Genomic DNA, 12,055 nt, shown 5'->3' with positions numbered 1-12,055 from the left:
ATGCATCTGAGCGACATTCGCGACGTATTCGACAAGGAGAACCTCTCGGAGAAGGCGTGGCAATTACGTTGCAAGCTTCTTCCCCACAAAGAAGAAGTTGGCCGCCCCATTTCGGACATCGAGGGCAGTCTCTCCGACAATGACCCAAAGAAGCAGCACTCACCCAAGAACCCGACTTTCGGCATCGATGCCACAGTCAAGACGTACTACGAGGGCAAGAACAGTTGCAATGGCATCTATGATTGGGTCGACTTTCCACCCAAGCAGATGAGCAAGAAGGCCGCCGAGAGCCAAGACCGGCCGGCTATAAAGGTCTACAAGATCAAAGACGTCGAGAAGCCTGTCATGGCAGGTCGATACTCCTTGACCTACCACCAAATTTCCATCCAGAACCCGACTCTTGTCGCTGCTCTGGAGCCCATCTTCAAGAAGGAAGACGTCCACCTCGACCCCAGCGATACGGCTATCTTTGAGGCCCCGTTTCGACCACTCTTCTTCTGCTACGATGAGATCCTGGAGCTGTACAAGATTACAGATGATAGCTCGCTCAAGGGCTACTTGCAGCTCCTAGTACGAACCCTGGATGACATGCTCGGCGAGACACGCGAGAAGAAGCGAAAGCTGCAGGCCAGCGGTCTGATCAACTTCAAGATGGCTTGGACCTACTTCCCGCGAGACTCGGTCGTTTACAGCAGTGCTCGGAACACGGAGCTGTTGTGCAAAGTGGAAGACACGGCGTATGAGAGGACGGACCAGGGTGTCTTCCTCAACATCAAGTGCAAGATTATGACCTTTAATGGGGAGAGCTTTGTGTGGTCCGAGCAGGAGCTTCAGATTCCCAAATTCGCGGGGAATCGGCCCATACTTGAGCTCACTCACTACCCTCTGCAGTTCCACCTGAACAAAGAAGAACTATTACAGAGAACCCTGGTCAGGGGCAAAAAGGTCTTGAATCTTCAGGGCCTGACGTATTGCACATACAACGGCATCGCGATGGGTCCGAAGAGCAAGCATAATGTGGAGGGAAGAATCCTCATTGACGTTGTCGGATTCAACAAGTATGAACGGACCCAGGGCAAGAGGGAAAATGACGACGCCGAGACGCGACGGAATCGTGTGACTAGAAAGCGCATTATCCACGATGATAACGGCGAGCCGGAATCTGAACTGGAAACGAAGAAGCCAGTCGCCAAAAACGAGAGACATCTTGGCGATAAGGGGCAGTTGAGGAACAAGGAAGAGATGCTCGCGCGTCCTGATGACCTCGTCTTCATGTCTCCACTGATTGAGGGGTTCGCCTTGAAGAACAAGCTTTGGCGTAAGTTGCTCACCTCGATTCTTTTACTACTCACTTAATTGACATCCCCCAGTTGGCTTCTACGTTGAGGATATCGAGCCCATCATCTGGAACGCCCAAGCATACGACCACTTGGTCTACGACGAGCAACAAAAGGACCTCGTCCTCTCCTTCGTCGAGAACCATGGCCACGCGAACAAAAATACGATGGAAGACGTCATCATCGGCAAGGGCCAAGGTCTCATCATCCTCCTGAGCGGTCCACCAGGAACCGGCAAGACACTCACGGCCGAGGCGGTCGCCGACAGGACCCAGCGCCCGTTGTTCTATCTACAGGCCGAGGACCTCGGAATCAACCCCTCGACGCTGGGCGAGAAGATCAAGCGGGTATTCGAGATGGCGACTGAGTGGAATGCCGTGATTCTCCTCGACGAGGCGGATGTGTTCATGGCGGAGCGGAATCCCAACGACATCGCGCGCAATGAACTCGTATCAATTTTCCTGCGCGAGCTAGAGTATTTTCGGGGTATCATCTTCTTGACGACGAACCTCTATAATACCATTGATACGGCGTTTCGGAGTAGGGTGAGCTTGCACTTGCTATTCAAGGCGTTGAGCCCAGATGCGAGGGAGCTTATCTGGCGGAAGTTCCTCGGAAGGTTACCTCAGCAAGACAAGTCAACAGATGGGGCGGAGGACGCGAGGACGTTGCTCTCGGATGAGGATATCAAGGAGCTTGGGCATTGGCAGCTCAATGGTCGTGAGATCAAGACGGCTGTCAAGATGGTATCCAAGTGGTGCGATCACAAGAACTATGAGATGAGCCTGGCTAGGCTGGAGAATGGCATTCGGGTGACGAGTCCCCATGCTTCGAAGCAAAAGGACTCGGACGAGGATGATGATCTGTACAGTTGATTTGGTCCGGTGGGGAGAATTGTCGGTCTTTTTTGTGGGTTACAGAAATAGCTTGAGCAGGCAATGTCCTGATGCAACCCTGATATTATCTACTAGTCCTTCTCTAGATCCGAATACCGAAAGCATTTTCAACCAACCTCGTCTCCTCATCTTGATGGACCTTCTTCGAGCCGGTAGCAGCGGCAGCCCCCGTTCCCCGCCCAGCATAAATAATCTTCTTGCCCTCAAGGACGTTCGAGCTTCCAACAACAGTCTCAAGCCTATCGCGCATGTACTGCCAAGCGCCCCCATTATACGGCTCTTCTTGACACCACACGATGTTCTCTACATCAGAATAGGACTCAAGGTTCTCCTTTGTCTCGGCCCAGGGAAAGGGGTGGAGTTCTTCAATGCGCGTGATAGCAACGTCCTTGATGCCCCTTGCGTTGCGATACTTGTGCAGTGCCGCGTAAACTTGACCGCTGCACAGGATCACGCGCTTGATCTCTCCGCGGGGGAGTAGCCTGTTTCCGTGCTCCGGGTCCTCAATTACGGGTTGAAAGGACGACGTTCCTGTCAGGTCTATGATGGGAGATCTAGCAATAGGGTGACGGAGAAGGGATTTTGAAAAGAATATGACAAGAGCTGAAGGTGGTTAGCATGTATCTCACAGTGAACAGCCAAAAACTCATGTAACTCACGTTTCTTCTCGGATGAGTAAACCTGCCTCCTCAACGCATGGAACAAGTTCGCCGGGGTCGTCATACACACAATCCTCACATTGCCCCCCCTCCTCGCCCTCTCCATATCCTCAGGCCAACTCCGCCCATCCTCGCTACACAACTCCAAAAACCTACCCAACCTAGCAGACGAATGCTCCGGTCCCTGACCATCGTACCCATGTGGTAAAGACATGACAAGCCCAGACCTAAGCATCCACTTGGCCTCACCCGAAGCAATAAACTGATCAATAACAACCTGCGCGTTGTTCGCAAAATCGCCAAACTGCGCCTCCCACACGACCAACGAGTCCCGCGCAGCCAGGGAGTACCCATAATCGAACCCCAGGACGCCAAACTCGCTCAGCGGCGAGTTGATTGCACTGTATGTCCCGCTGTATGTCCCTGCGCCGGAAGTACCTAAGTTATTCAGCGGCGTGTACTTGGCATGGGTGAGCTGGTCGTGTAGGACAGAGTGACGCTGGGAAAATGTGCCTCGCTCGACGTCCTGGCCGCTGATGCGGACGGACTTGCCGTCTGCGATGAGGGTTCCGAAGGCGAGGGCTTCGGCTGTGGACCAGTCGACTGTGCCGTCGTCAAAGGCTTGTTTCTTCGCGGCCAGTATGCGCTGGAGGTTGCGGTGGCAGTTGAAGTCTTCTGGGACGCTCGTGATTACGGTGGCGATGGTCGAGAGCATGGCCTCGTCAATGGCGTTCGTTGACGTTTGACAACCAGCGGATGGAGACAGGTCCGAAGTAGCGTCTGGGTATCGATCGGCTGGCTGCTTACTTCTCGCAAGTTTCCCTTCTAGTTGCTCCCAGACCCAAGTCTTCTGCTGCTCCGCCACCTCGGCAGACATCTCGCCCTCATTGATAAGCTTGTCGATATAAAGATCCATCAGCGGCTTCTGCTCGGTGATCTTCTTGTACATCTCAGGCTGAGTGAAACTGGCCTGATCAATTTCGTTATGTCCGAATCGCCGGTAGCAGTTGACATCGATGACGATGTCCGAACGGAACTCGGCCCTCCAATCTGCAGCCAGTTTACTGACGAACACAACGGCTTCCGGATCATCGCCATTGATGTGGAATATCGGCGCCTCGATATACTTCGCCAAGTCAGTGCAGTACGGCGTGGACCTGGAGTCTAGAGAATCAGTCGTGAAGCCAATCTGATTATTCACAATGAACCGAATGGTACCACCGACTTCGTATCCCTTTAGAGCCGAGAGGTTGAGCGTCTCATACACAGGCCCCTGGCCAGAAAAGGCGGCGTCTCCATGCAGAGCCAAGCAAACCACCTTGGACTGATCAACATCGTTCTTCAAATATTGCACTGCCTTGGCTTTGCCCTGCGCAACAGAATCAACAGCCTCCAAGTGTGAAGGATTCGGCAACATGGAGATACCAATCGTCCTCCCACCAGCAGTTGCCCTCTTAACCTCCATGCCAAAGTGATACTTGACATCCCCAGTCTGCCCATTCGCCGAATCAAACTCCTCCGTGCCCGCAAACAGGCGGAACAGCGTCTCGTAGTCCTTGCCGTAGACTGTGCTCATGAGGTTCATCCTCCCGCGGTGACAACTTCCGATAATGACGTCTTGGGCGCCGTGAGCCTCTGCGCAACGATCAATGAGTGCGGCTAGCCCAGGCGCCAGGCCTTCTGCGCCATCGAGGCCGAAACGCTTTTCGTTGGGGAATTTTGCGGCGAGGAAGCGTTCGAGGATTGTTGCCCAGATCAAGTTGTCGAGGATCTGCCTCTTTTCTTCGGTTGAGGGGAGGAAGGTATGGTAAGACTCGATGCGCTCGCGGATCCATTGGCGTTTGGTAGGGTCAGAGATGTGGTGGTATTCGACGCCGATGGAACCGCAGTAGACCTCCTCGCAAGTGGCGATGATGTCGCGAAGTTTCATCGCCTGGTGGCTTTGTGAGAGATGGGGAAGTATTTCTGGACCTAGAACAATTTCACGATTCAGGTCTGCGGCGGTGAAGCCGTACGTGCTCAAGTTTGTTGTGCTTGGGACACTATCGTGCGGCTTGATCGTCATGTTGCTGACTTGTCCGAGAGGGTTGATATTTGCGGCTGAATGGCCATAATGCTGGAACGCTCGAACAATATTATGAGTCTTGAGATAGTCAATGACTTCACTCACGCCGGCACTGGGAAACGATTTGATGTCTGGTGTGTGCCGGGGTGAGAGCAGGCCGGGTGGTGGCTGAAAGGCTTGCGTCGAATGTACAGAGGGATCTTCCATGTTACGGAAATACGTATGCCATGATACATGAACGTTTTGAGGGTCCATCTTCCAAGCGAGATACATGTTGTCGACGTAGTTTGCTGCTCCGCCCTGAAGAAAGGAGTCTATGGGACTCTGAGTGGTCGCTGATCGTTAGCGATGGAGAGAAAACTGAGCGACTGTCGGTTATGGCCTTACCGGCAGAACCCCTGGGTCCTCAGATTCTGCTGTGGTACGGTAGGGTCTCCCATTTGAGGGCGTAAGTCTACATGATCTGGTGGAGGTGAACGCTCGACGATTACTTGACCTTTCGTCTCCATTGACGTGGTGCGAGATGCCGCGGAAGTTTGGAAAAGCGAAGGATTTGGCCCTCGTGTGGGAGAGACTCCGCTGTGTATAACCCTTGCAGACAGAGCAAGTTGACCGAAGCATATTGTTAGTGGGTCAATTGGCGCTTGGTGATATGTTCCAGCTTAGTGGAATCTAGAAGCTCGATGTTTGACAGGAAAGGCGAGGTAAGAAAGACGGTTTGGCATTGTCTCCGTTCCCAATGCTCGCCTTTTCGATGATTGACGAACCCCGAAAATTAGATGTCAAGTCGACATTGCCGCAAATTGAACGCGACTTACACGCGGGGAGCGCCTGAGTAACGAACCCCACGTTAAAGGCACGCCGTTGTCCATACTGTCGGTCAACCTGAAGTTCAACCGAGTAGGCTACTCTGGCAGACTGTCGGCGTCTTACAGCGCACTGAGTACATTTGAATCCAATCGAAAAACTATGCCGACGCTACTCTTCTCGCACGAAAGTACGTGTATTCTTGTCAGCGGAAGGGTGGTTGAAAGTTGCCCTCGGATATCGAAGCCGAGATTCGGGATTAGCCCCGCCATGCAATCGAAGCCAGCCTTTTGCGGCTTCTACACCCGGAAAGCCAACAATGACAGCAACACGTCTGGTGTGACTGAGAACTGCATCATGCCCAAGAGAAAATGCCGCTGGAGCACCAATCTACCATATCCCAGTACAAGATGTGGGGGCAACCTTAGTCAACACTGGCTGAAATTTCGATCCCTACTGAGGGGATCGATGCCAAGCATCAACAGCCCAACTTCCATCAAGCCTATATGAACCAAACGCGGTACAATGCGAGAAGTTGCAATTGGTAAAGGGCAATATGCTGGACGCTGGATTCTCCGGATTATCTATGCCCGAGCCCCAATCTAAGATTTCTAAGATGCAGCAGTGTATACGCCCCCAATGCCCGCACGGCAATGCTGTCAGTCCAATCCCACTTCACCCATTTACAAAGTAAAATACAATCGGCACGATGCTACAAGAACCGTAGCCGTGCAGAGTCTATATCTCCTCTCCCAACCTCTGTCTCCGCTCAATCTGACAGAGACACTACATGTACTCAAACCGTGCTTAGAGGAGAAGAGTAGCGGGGTCCTCGACGTAACCCTTGACGGCACCAAGGAAGGCCTCGGCCTCGCGCTGCTCGATGAGGCGGTGGTCGTAGGTGACGGTGATGTACATCATGGGACGGATCTCGAGCTTGCCATCGACGACGACGACGCGCTCCTTGATGCCGTTCATGTTGAAGATGGCGGCCTGGGGGTAGTTGATGACGGGGGTTCCAAAAAGAGAGCCAAAGATGCCGGGGTTGCTGATGGAGAAGTTGCCGCCCTCGAGATCGGGCATGGCGAGCTTGCTCTTGCGGGCCTGTGGTGTTCAATGTCAGAAACGCTGTACTCCTATAGCAAGGCACGAGAAGAATAATGTAGCATTACTCACCTTGTCGGCCAACTCAGCGACACCGCGCTCAATACCAACAATATCCAAGCTCTCCACGTTACGCAGCACAGGCGTAACAAGACCCTTGGGCGCCGACACGGCAATGCTGATATCAACGTAATCCCTGTACTTGATAATCTCCTTCTCTGTATCCATGGCAGCATTCATCTGAGGCACACGCTCCGCGGCAAGGCACGTCGCCTTGGTGAAGGCGCCCATGTAGCCCAGCTTGACGCCGTAACGCTTCATGACAGCCTCCTTGTTCTTGGCGCGCCAGGCCATCAGGTTAGTCATGTCGACCTCCTCGATGGCCGTCAGCGACGCCGTCATGTTTTGTGACTGCTTGAGCTTCGTAGCGATGGTCTTGCGCATGCGCGGGAGCTTCTCGATGCGCTCGCCGCGGGAGAAGGAGCCCGTTGCGCCAAAGGGGACCTCGGAGGCGGGCTTCTGTTGTTGTTGTTGTTGTTGCTGCTGCTGGGGAGCGGCGGGTTTGGATGGTGCCGCTGGCGCGGGCTTGCTCTCCTCCTTCTTGGGCGCCTCGGGCTCCTTCTTCTCCGGTGCGGCGGCGGGCTCGGGTTTGCTCTCGGGCTCGGTCTTCTTGGTCTCTTCCTTCTTCTCCGGCTGGGACTCCTTCTTCTCTGCAGGGGCGCCGCCCGTCTCCATGCGCGCGAGCTTCTGTCCGACCTCGACGGTATCGCCCTCAGCAACGAAGAGCTCGACGATAGTGCCCTCTCCGGGGGCGTTCACGGCGACATCGATCTTGTCCGTCTCGATGCTGGCGACCTCCTCGTCGGCCTCGACGCGGTCGCCAACCTGCTTGCCGATGGAGGCGATGGTGCCCTCGGTGATGGACTCGGCCATTTGCGGGACGGTGATGATCACCTCGCCATGCTGGATACGGGTGGTGCTGAAGGAGCGGTATTGGGAGGAGGAGAGGGCGGGGTAGGCGCAGACGATCGGTCTCGAGGTGGTGCGCGTCGTGGTCGTAAGGGATCTCGTTGTGGTAGTCGGTTTTGATGCTGCGCTGGTGACCTGGGTGCGAGCTGCGGATGCGAGTCTAGGAGCCGCGGAGGGCTTGGCCAGGCGGCCGACGGCTTGGAGCTGGGAGCGCATCATTTTGCCGGATAGAAGGGGAGAAAGACGTGGTAATTGAGCGCCCGACGATCCTCGACGATATGTTTGGGTGTTTCTGGTGGTATTGGATGAGTCTTTGACCCTGGTCAGTGAAAAGGGACTCGGAAAATCATGGTGGAAAATTGAAGTTGGAGCTTTGCTGGGCGCTGTGACAGAATCACCTGCCGCTTTAGGCCACGGGGCAGATAGCTTTGTACCGTCGGAAGGTACATATATCGTGACCAAGCTAGGTACGTCAGGTACTTGGACTGATTTGTTCACTCGTCCAACACGAGTTTCTATCTCACAATATGCTATTAATATGCCCGACATGGATCGATCTGACTTGAAGCATGTTTTGTATGCAGCATCGTCTTCTACCTTTGCAAGGTGCAGTGATGATTTTGGATGCATATACTTTGCTTCTAAACGCTACTATTTTGAGGCCTTTTTACCTAGTCTGATAGAATCGAAATGAACCTCTCCCAAGATAAAAATTATTTTTAAATGCCTGTGAAAACATTTCTAAATGATCTTGTTATCCCAACTGAGATGAAAGATGTCGCGTCTCTAGTTGGAGGCAAACAGTACCATGACAAAAGCAGCGGCGCACTCGGTGTCCCCCGGTAACCACCTGGGAAGAAATCGGAAAGGCTCCGCATCCGCATCCCGGGACAGCTGCCCGAGTGGATCCATAGCTTGCCAAACACCGCCGCTCCATTGGCCAATGCATTACCCGCATTTGACAGCCGATGACAGGGACTGGAAGAGTACGTACACATTTGCAGGGGGTTTCGGCTTCTCTTACTCATCCCTTACGGTTTACCCGGCCAGACGGTTTCTTCTCCTCCGACTTTAATTCCTGTTGTTCCCCTTTCTCTGTCTTACCCCTGTTGATTCTCAGGTGCGGTGGATGATTTATGCGCCAGTCAGATGCCTTAGTCATCACGCCTGGGCCACCAGCAGAGACAGGGGTTTCTGTGAGCTTGCAGATAAGAAAAAGGAAAAAGTCAATGGGTGGCCCAAGCTTTTCTACTCACATGCTACAAGAAATTGAGGTTATTCACAACCGTGACTCGTAAGAATCAGGACTATTCAACCAGCGCAATGGCTGCAAAGGACCCTCAAACACCCGGCGGCAGCAATGCAAGAGTCGCATACCTAACCCTCTATAACACTCTCTTTGCAGCACTATGGGCATCCATCTTCCTAACCGTCGCCTCGACCGCCTTGTCCCAGGATAGACTCGCAGTCTACCAAGCCGCCGAACCGCGCTCGCGATGGGTGCAGACGCTCACCCTCATTGAGGTTGTTCATTCTGCCGTGGGTGAGTAACTACACGCCCCCATCACTCCCTCGAGATGAGAAGACACCACGCACGCAAAGACCAACTCGAACTGACTCAATCCCAGGCCTCGTCAAATCCCCTGTCGGCACAACAGCCCTCCAAGTCGTCGCCCGCACCATCATCGTCTGGATGGTTTGCCACAGCTTCCCCGAGACCACGGCGTCTTCCGCCGCCTATGTGGCGCTGCTGCTTTCGTGGGCGACGGCTGATACCGTTCGCTATGCTTACCTCGCGTTGAACCTGCATGGCCAGGCGCCTGATGCTCTTGTTTGGGTGCGGTACGTTTATGCGGACTTTTACTCTGTTTTGTTCTCATCTTGGTTTGTTGGGGCAATCTGAACTGACGATGAATGCTAGATACACCATGTTTTACCCCTTATATCCCATCGGCATAGCCTCGGAATTCTGGCTATTGTACCTTGCTATCGAGCCTGCTTCTCGTATCAGTGCCTTCATCCCGCCTGTATTCTACTTTTGCTTGTTGTTGTACATCCCCGGTAGGTCAGCCCTGATCCTATGATTTGGTAACGCGCCACTCGCTTCGTTGCTGATACGTACGCCTTGGCTAGGATCTTACACCATGTACACCTACATGATCAAGCAGCGCAGGAAGATATTCGCAAAGGCGAAGAAGACGCAATAGCTGCACAATCTTATGGCCTTGTGCCAGCAATGAATCTTTCTCGCAGTAGTGCATTGTGGGACAAAGTAGCTGCTACCTAGTAGGCTAGTACTTGGCATTTCTTAGACACAAGCAAGATCAGCTTATAACTAGCATGTCGCCCGTCTTCTAACCTGAGCTTGGAACCAAATTGAATGCGTACAGAGTTCCAGCCCTCATACATCACTCCTCGGTGAGATACGCAAACCTTGTTCCCAGTCTCACAAGCTGTACCGGAATGCCTTGTCCTGCACATCCGTCAAGTCAGAATCAACTGCAACGCCCATCTGCACCGCCTCCTCTCCCCCACCATAGCCCCCAACATCATACTCATACCTCCCCTCCGCAGCAAGCCTATCCCTCCTCACATTCTCCCTCCTCAAAACGACTCCATACACAGCATACGTGACAATCAACCCCACCCAACTCGCAATACTCAAGATACATCCCTTGGTATACCTAGGCGCGTCCCCCTCCGTCCAAGCCTGCGGGGAAACAATACACCCAACGCAGTATACGATAAAAAACCCCGCGCTAACGACGCTCTTCTTGGTGTTCCCCTTGACGTTGGACGCCATCATTGACGCTGTGGAGCTGAGGAGCGCGCTGCAGCACGCCGCGAGCCAGGTGCTTGCCACGATGCCCCACTCAGCGCCGTATAGGGGTAGCGCGAGGAGCATGGCGGATCCGAGGAGCGGGACGACGGAGAGGCCTATGGAGGTGTAGATTCGCGTATCGGGAAGGAAGCGCGGGATGAGGGCGCTAGCCCAGATTGTGATGAAGCTGATTGCGCCGCCGGGGAGGCCGACGAGCATTGTTGTGAAGGAGGAGTAGCCGAAACCGTTGATGACAAGGGAAGAGAACTGAACAACGCAGTGTCAGGTCTATTCGCTACTAAAGAAAGTGAGGGGGGACATTTACCTTTAGAATAGGAGTCGTCAGTGTGATGCAAAGCGCCATCGTGAAATACAGCCACGTCACTGGCTGCCTCAACGCCTCATACATCTGCTTTGTGTTAAACTCCGCGCGGTCTCTAGTACCGCGATCAAGAGCCAACCTCCTCGTCGCAATCTCTCTCTCCCTCTCGTTCAAGAACCATGCTGTAGTAGTATCCCTCGGCATAAGCACACAGAAAGCAACACCACACGCCGCCGTCAACCCGCCGCTGATAAGAAACATAACTTTCCACTTCTCGAGCGCCATCGCCGACGCGCCGCCAATCCCGTACATCATCAGCGCGCCGAGCACCTGCGAGACGCCCGACATGGACACCCACGTCGCGACGCGGATCGGGTGCTCGCGGCGGCGGTACCAGTTTGACGTGACGATGATGAAGGCCGGGGACACGGCGCCTTCTGCGAAGCCGAGGAAGAAGCGAGCTGCCGCGAGGCCTGCAAAATCCTGCGTTGCGCCGAGGGTCATTTCGACGGCGCCCCAGGCGATGATTGTGATTCCCACGAAGAGAGTTATGGGGAGGCGGCCCATCAGGTAGGCGGCGGGGTACTCGGAGCATAGCTGGCCGAAGTAGAAGAGAGATATGATCCAGGAGTAGTCTTGGCCTGTTAGGTGGAGGTCTTTGCGGAGACCAAAGACTGAGGCGTAGTTGATGGATTGCTTGTCGAGATCTGTTGGCGGGGACAGTTAGAGCGAGGGCACTCATGAGAGTTTAAGAAGGCAAACTTACACTGGAAGAAATAGACAAACGCCATTAGGGGCATCAATACTCGATCGAGCTTTCGAACGAGAGCTGCTTCCTCCTCGGGGCTGATTTGCTCAAACGCTACATGTTCCTCGTCTTGCTTCTTGGTCATCTCTAGCTCTTCAGCCGTGGCAGCTTGCGGATTATCTTTCACATTCGCCATTTCTCGTAGTCAAGTCAACAATTGTTACCTGTTGATACTAGGAGGCCGTCTGTCGGTGAGTTGTATGTTAGTCATACGACCACGTAGTCGGCGGCAACTGTGTCAAATCTTTAGCTCAATGGGCTAGAGAC

General features: G+C 53.8%; 5 protein-coding genes across 5 annotated transcripts; 2 read left to right on the top strand and 3 right to left on the bottom strand.

Annotated features, from left to right (window-relative positions):
- On the top strand, nucleotides 1-2,212 carry BDP55DRAFT_631805 (ATPase; the record flags this gene model as incomplete). The annotated part of the gene is made up of 2 exons (XM_060572330.1): nucleotides 1-1,318; nucleotides 1,371-2,212. The coding sequence occupies 2 exons, from the start codon at nucleotides 1-3 to the stop codon at nucleotides 2,210-2,212; spliced, it is 2,160 nt and encodes a 719-aa protein (XP_060430120.1).
- A 103-nt stretch (nucleotides 2,213-2,315) lies between these two features.
- On the bottom strand, nucleotides 2,316-5,578 carry BDP55DRAFT_704030 (oxoglutarate dehydrogenase; the record flags this gene model as incomplete). Its single annotated transcript, XM_060577988.1, has 3 exons — nucleotides 2,316-2,836; nucleotides 2,893-5,281; nucleotides 5,345-5,578. 3 exons carry the CDS (start codon nucleotides 5,576-5,578, stop codon nucleotides 2,316-2,318), a joined length of 3,144 nt encoding a protein of 1,047 aa, XP_060430119.1.
- A 993-nt stretch (nucleotides 5,579-6,571) lies between these two features.
- On the bottom strand, nucleotides 6,572-8,053 carry BDP55DRAFT_551437 (uncharacterized protein; the record flags this gene model as incomplete). Its single annotated transcript, XM_060569109.1, has 2 exons — nucleotides 6,572-6,868; nucleotides 6,941-8,053. The coding sequence occupies 2 exons, from the start codon at nucleotides 8,051-8,053 to the stop codon at nucleotides 6,572-6,574; spliced, it is 1,410 nt and encodes a 469-aa protein (XP_060430118.1).
- A 1,107-nt stretch (nucleotides 8,054-9,160) lies between these two features.
- Nucleotides 9,161-10,044, top strand: BDP55DRAFT_631802 (tyrosine phosphatase-like protein; the record flags this gene model as incomplete). Its single annotated transcript, XM_060572329.1, has 4 exons — nucleotides 9,161-9,380; nucleotides 9,466-9,679; nucleotides 9,759-9,898; nucleotides 9,971-10,044. 4 exons carry the CDS (start codon nucleotides 9,161-9,163, stop codon nucleotides 10,042-10,044), a joined length of 648 nt encoding a protein of 215 aa, XP_060430117.1.
- Nucleotides 10,045-10,283: 239 nt separating this feature from the next.
- BDP55DRAFT_551591 (major facilitator superfamily domain-containing protein) lies at nucleotides 10,284-11,873 on the bottom strand (the record flags this gene model as incomplete). Its single annotated transcript, XM_060569125.1, has 3 exons — nucleotides 10,284-10,925; nucleotides 10,978-11,687; nucleotides 11,747-11,873. 3 exons carry the CDS (start codon nucleotides 11,871-11,873, stop codon nucleotides 10,284-10,286), a joined length of 1,479 nt encoding a protein of 492 aa, XP_060430116.1.
- Between the last annotated feature and the right edge of the window lie 182 nt (nucleotides 11,874-12,055).

This window comes from Colletotrichum godetiae (assembly GCF_030913485.1).
Source record: "Colletotrichum godetiae strain CBS 193.32 chromosome Unknown BDP55scaffold_19, whole genome shotgun sequence".
Taxonomy (NCBI): domain Eukaryota; kingdom Fungi; phylum Ascomycota; class Sordariomycetes; order Glomerellales; family Glomerellaceae; genus Colletotrichum; species Colletotrichum godetiae.
This window is presented reverse-complemented; position numbering and strand designations above follow the sequence as displayed.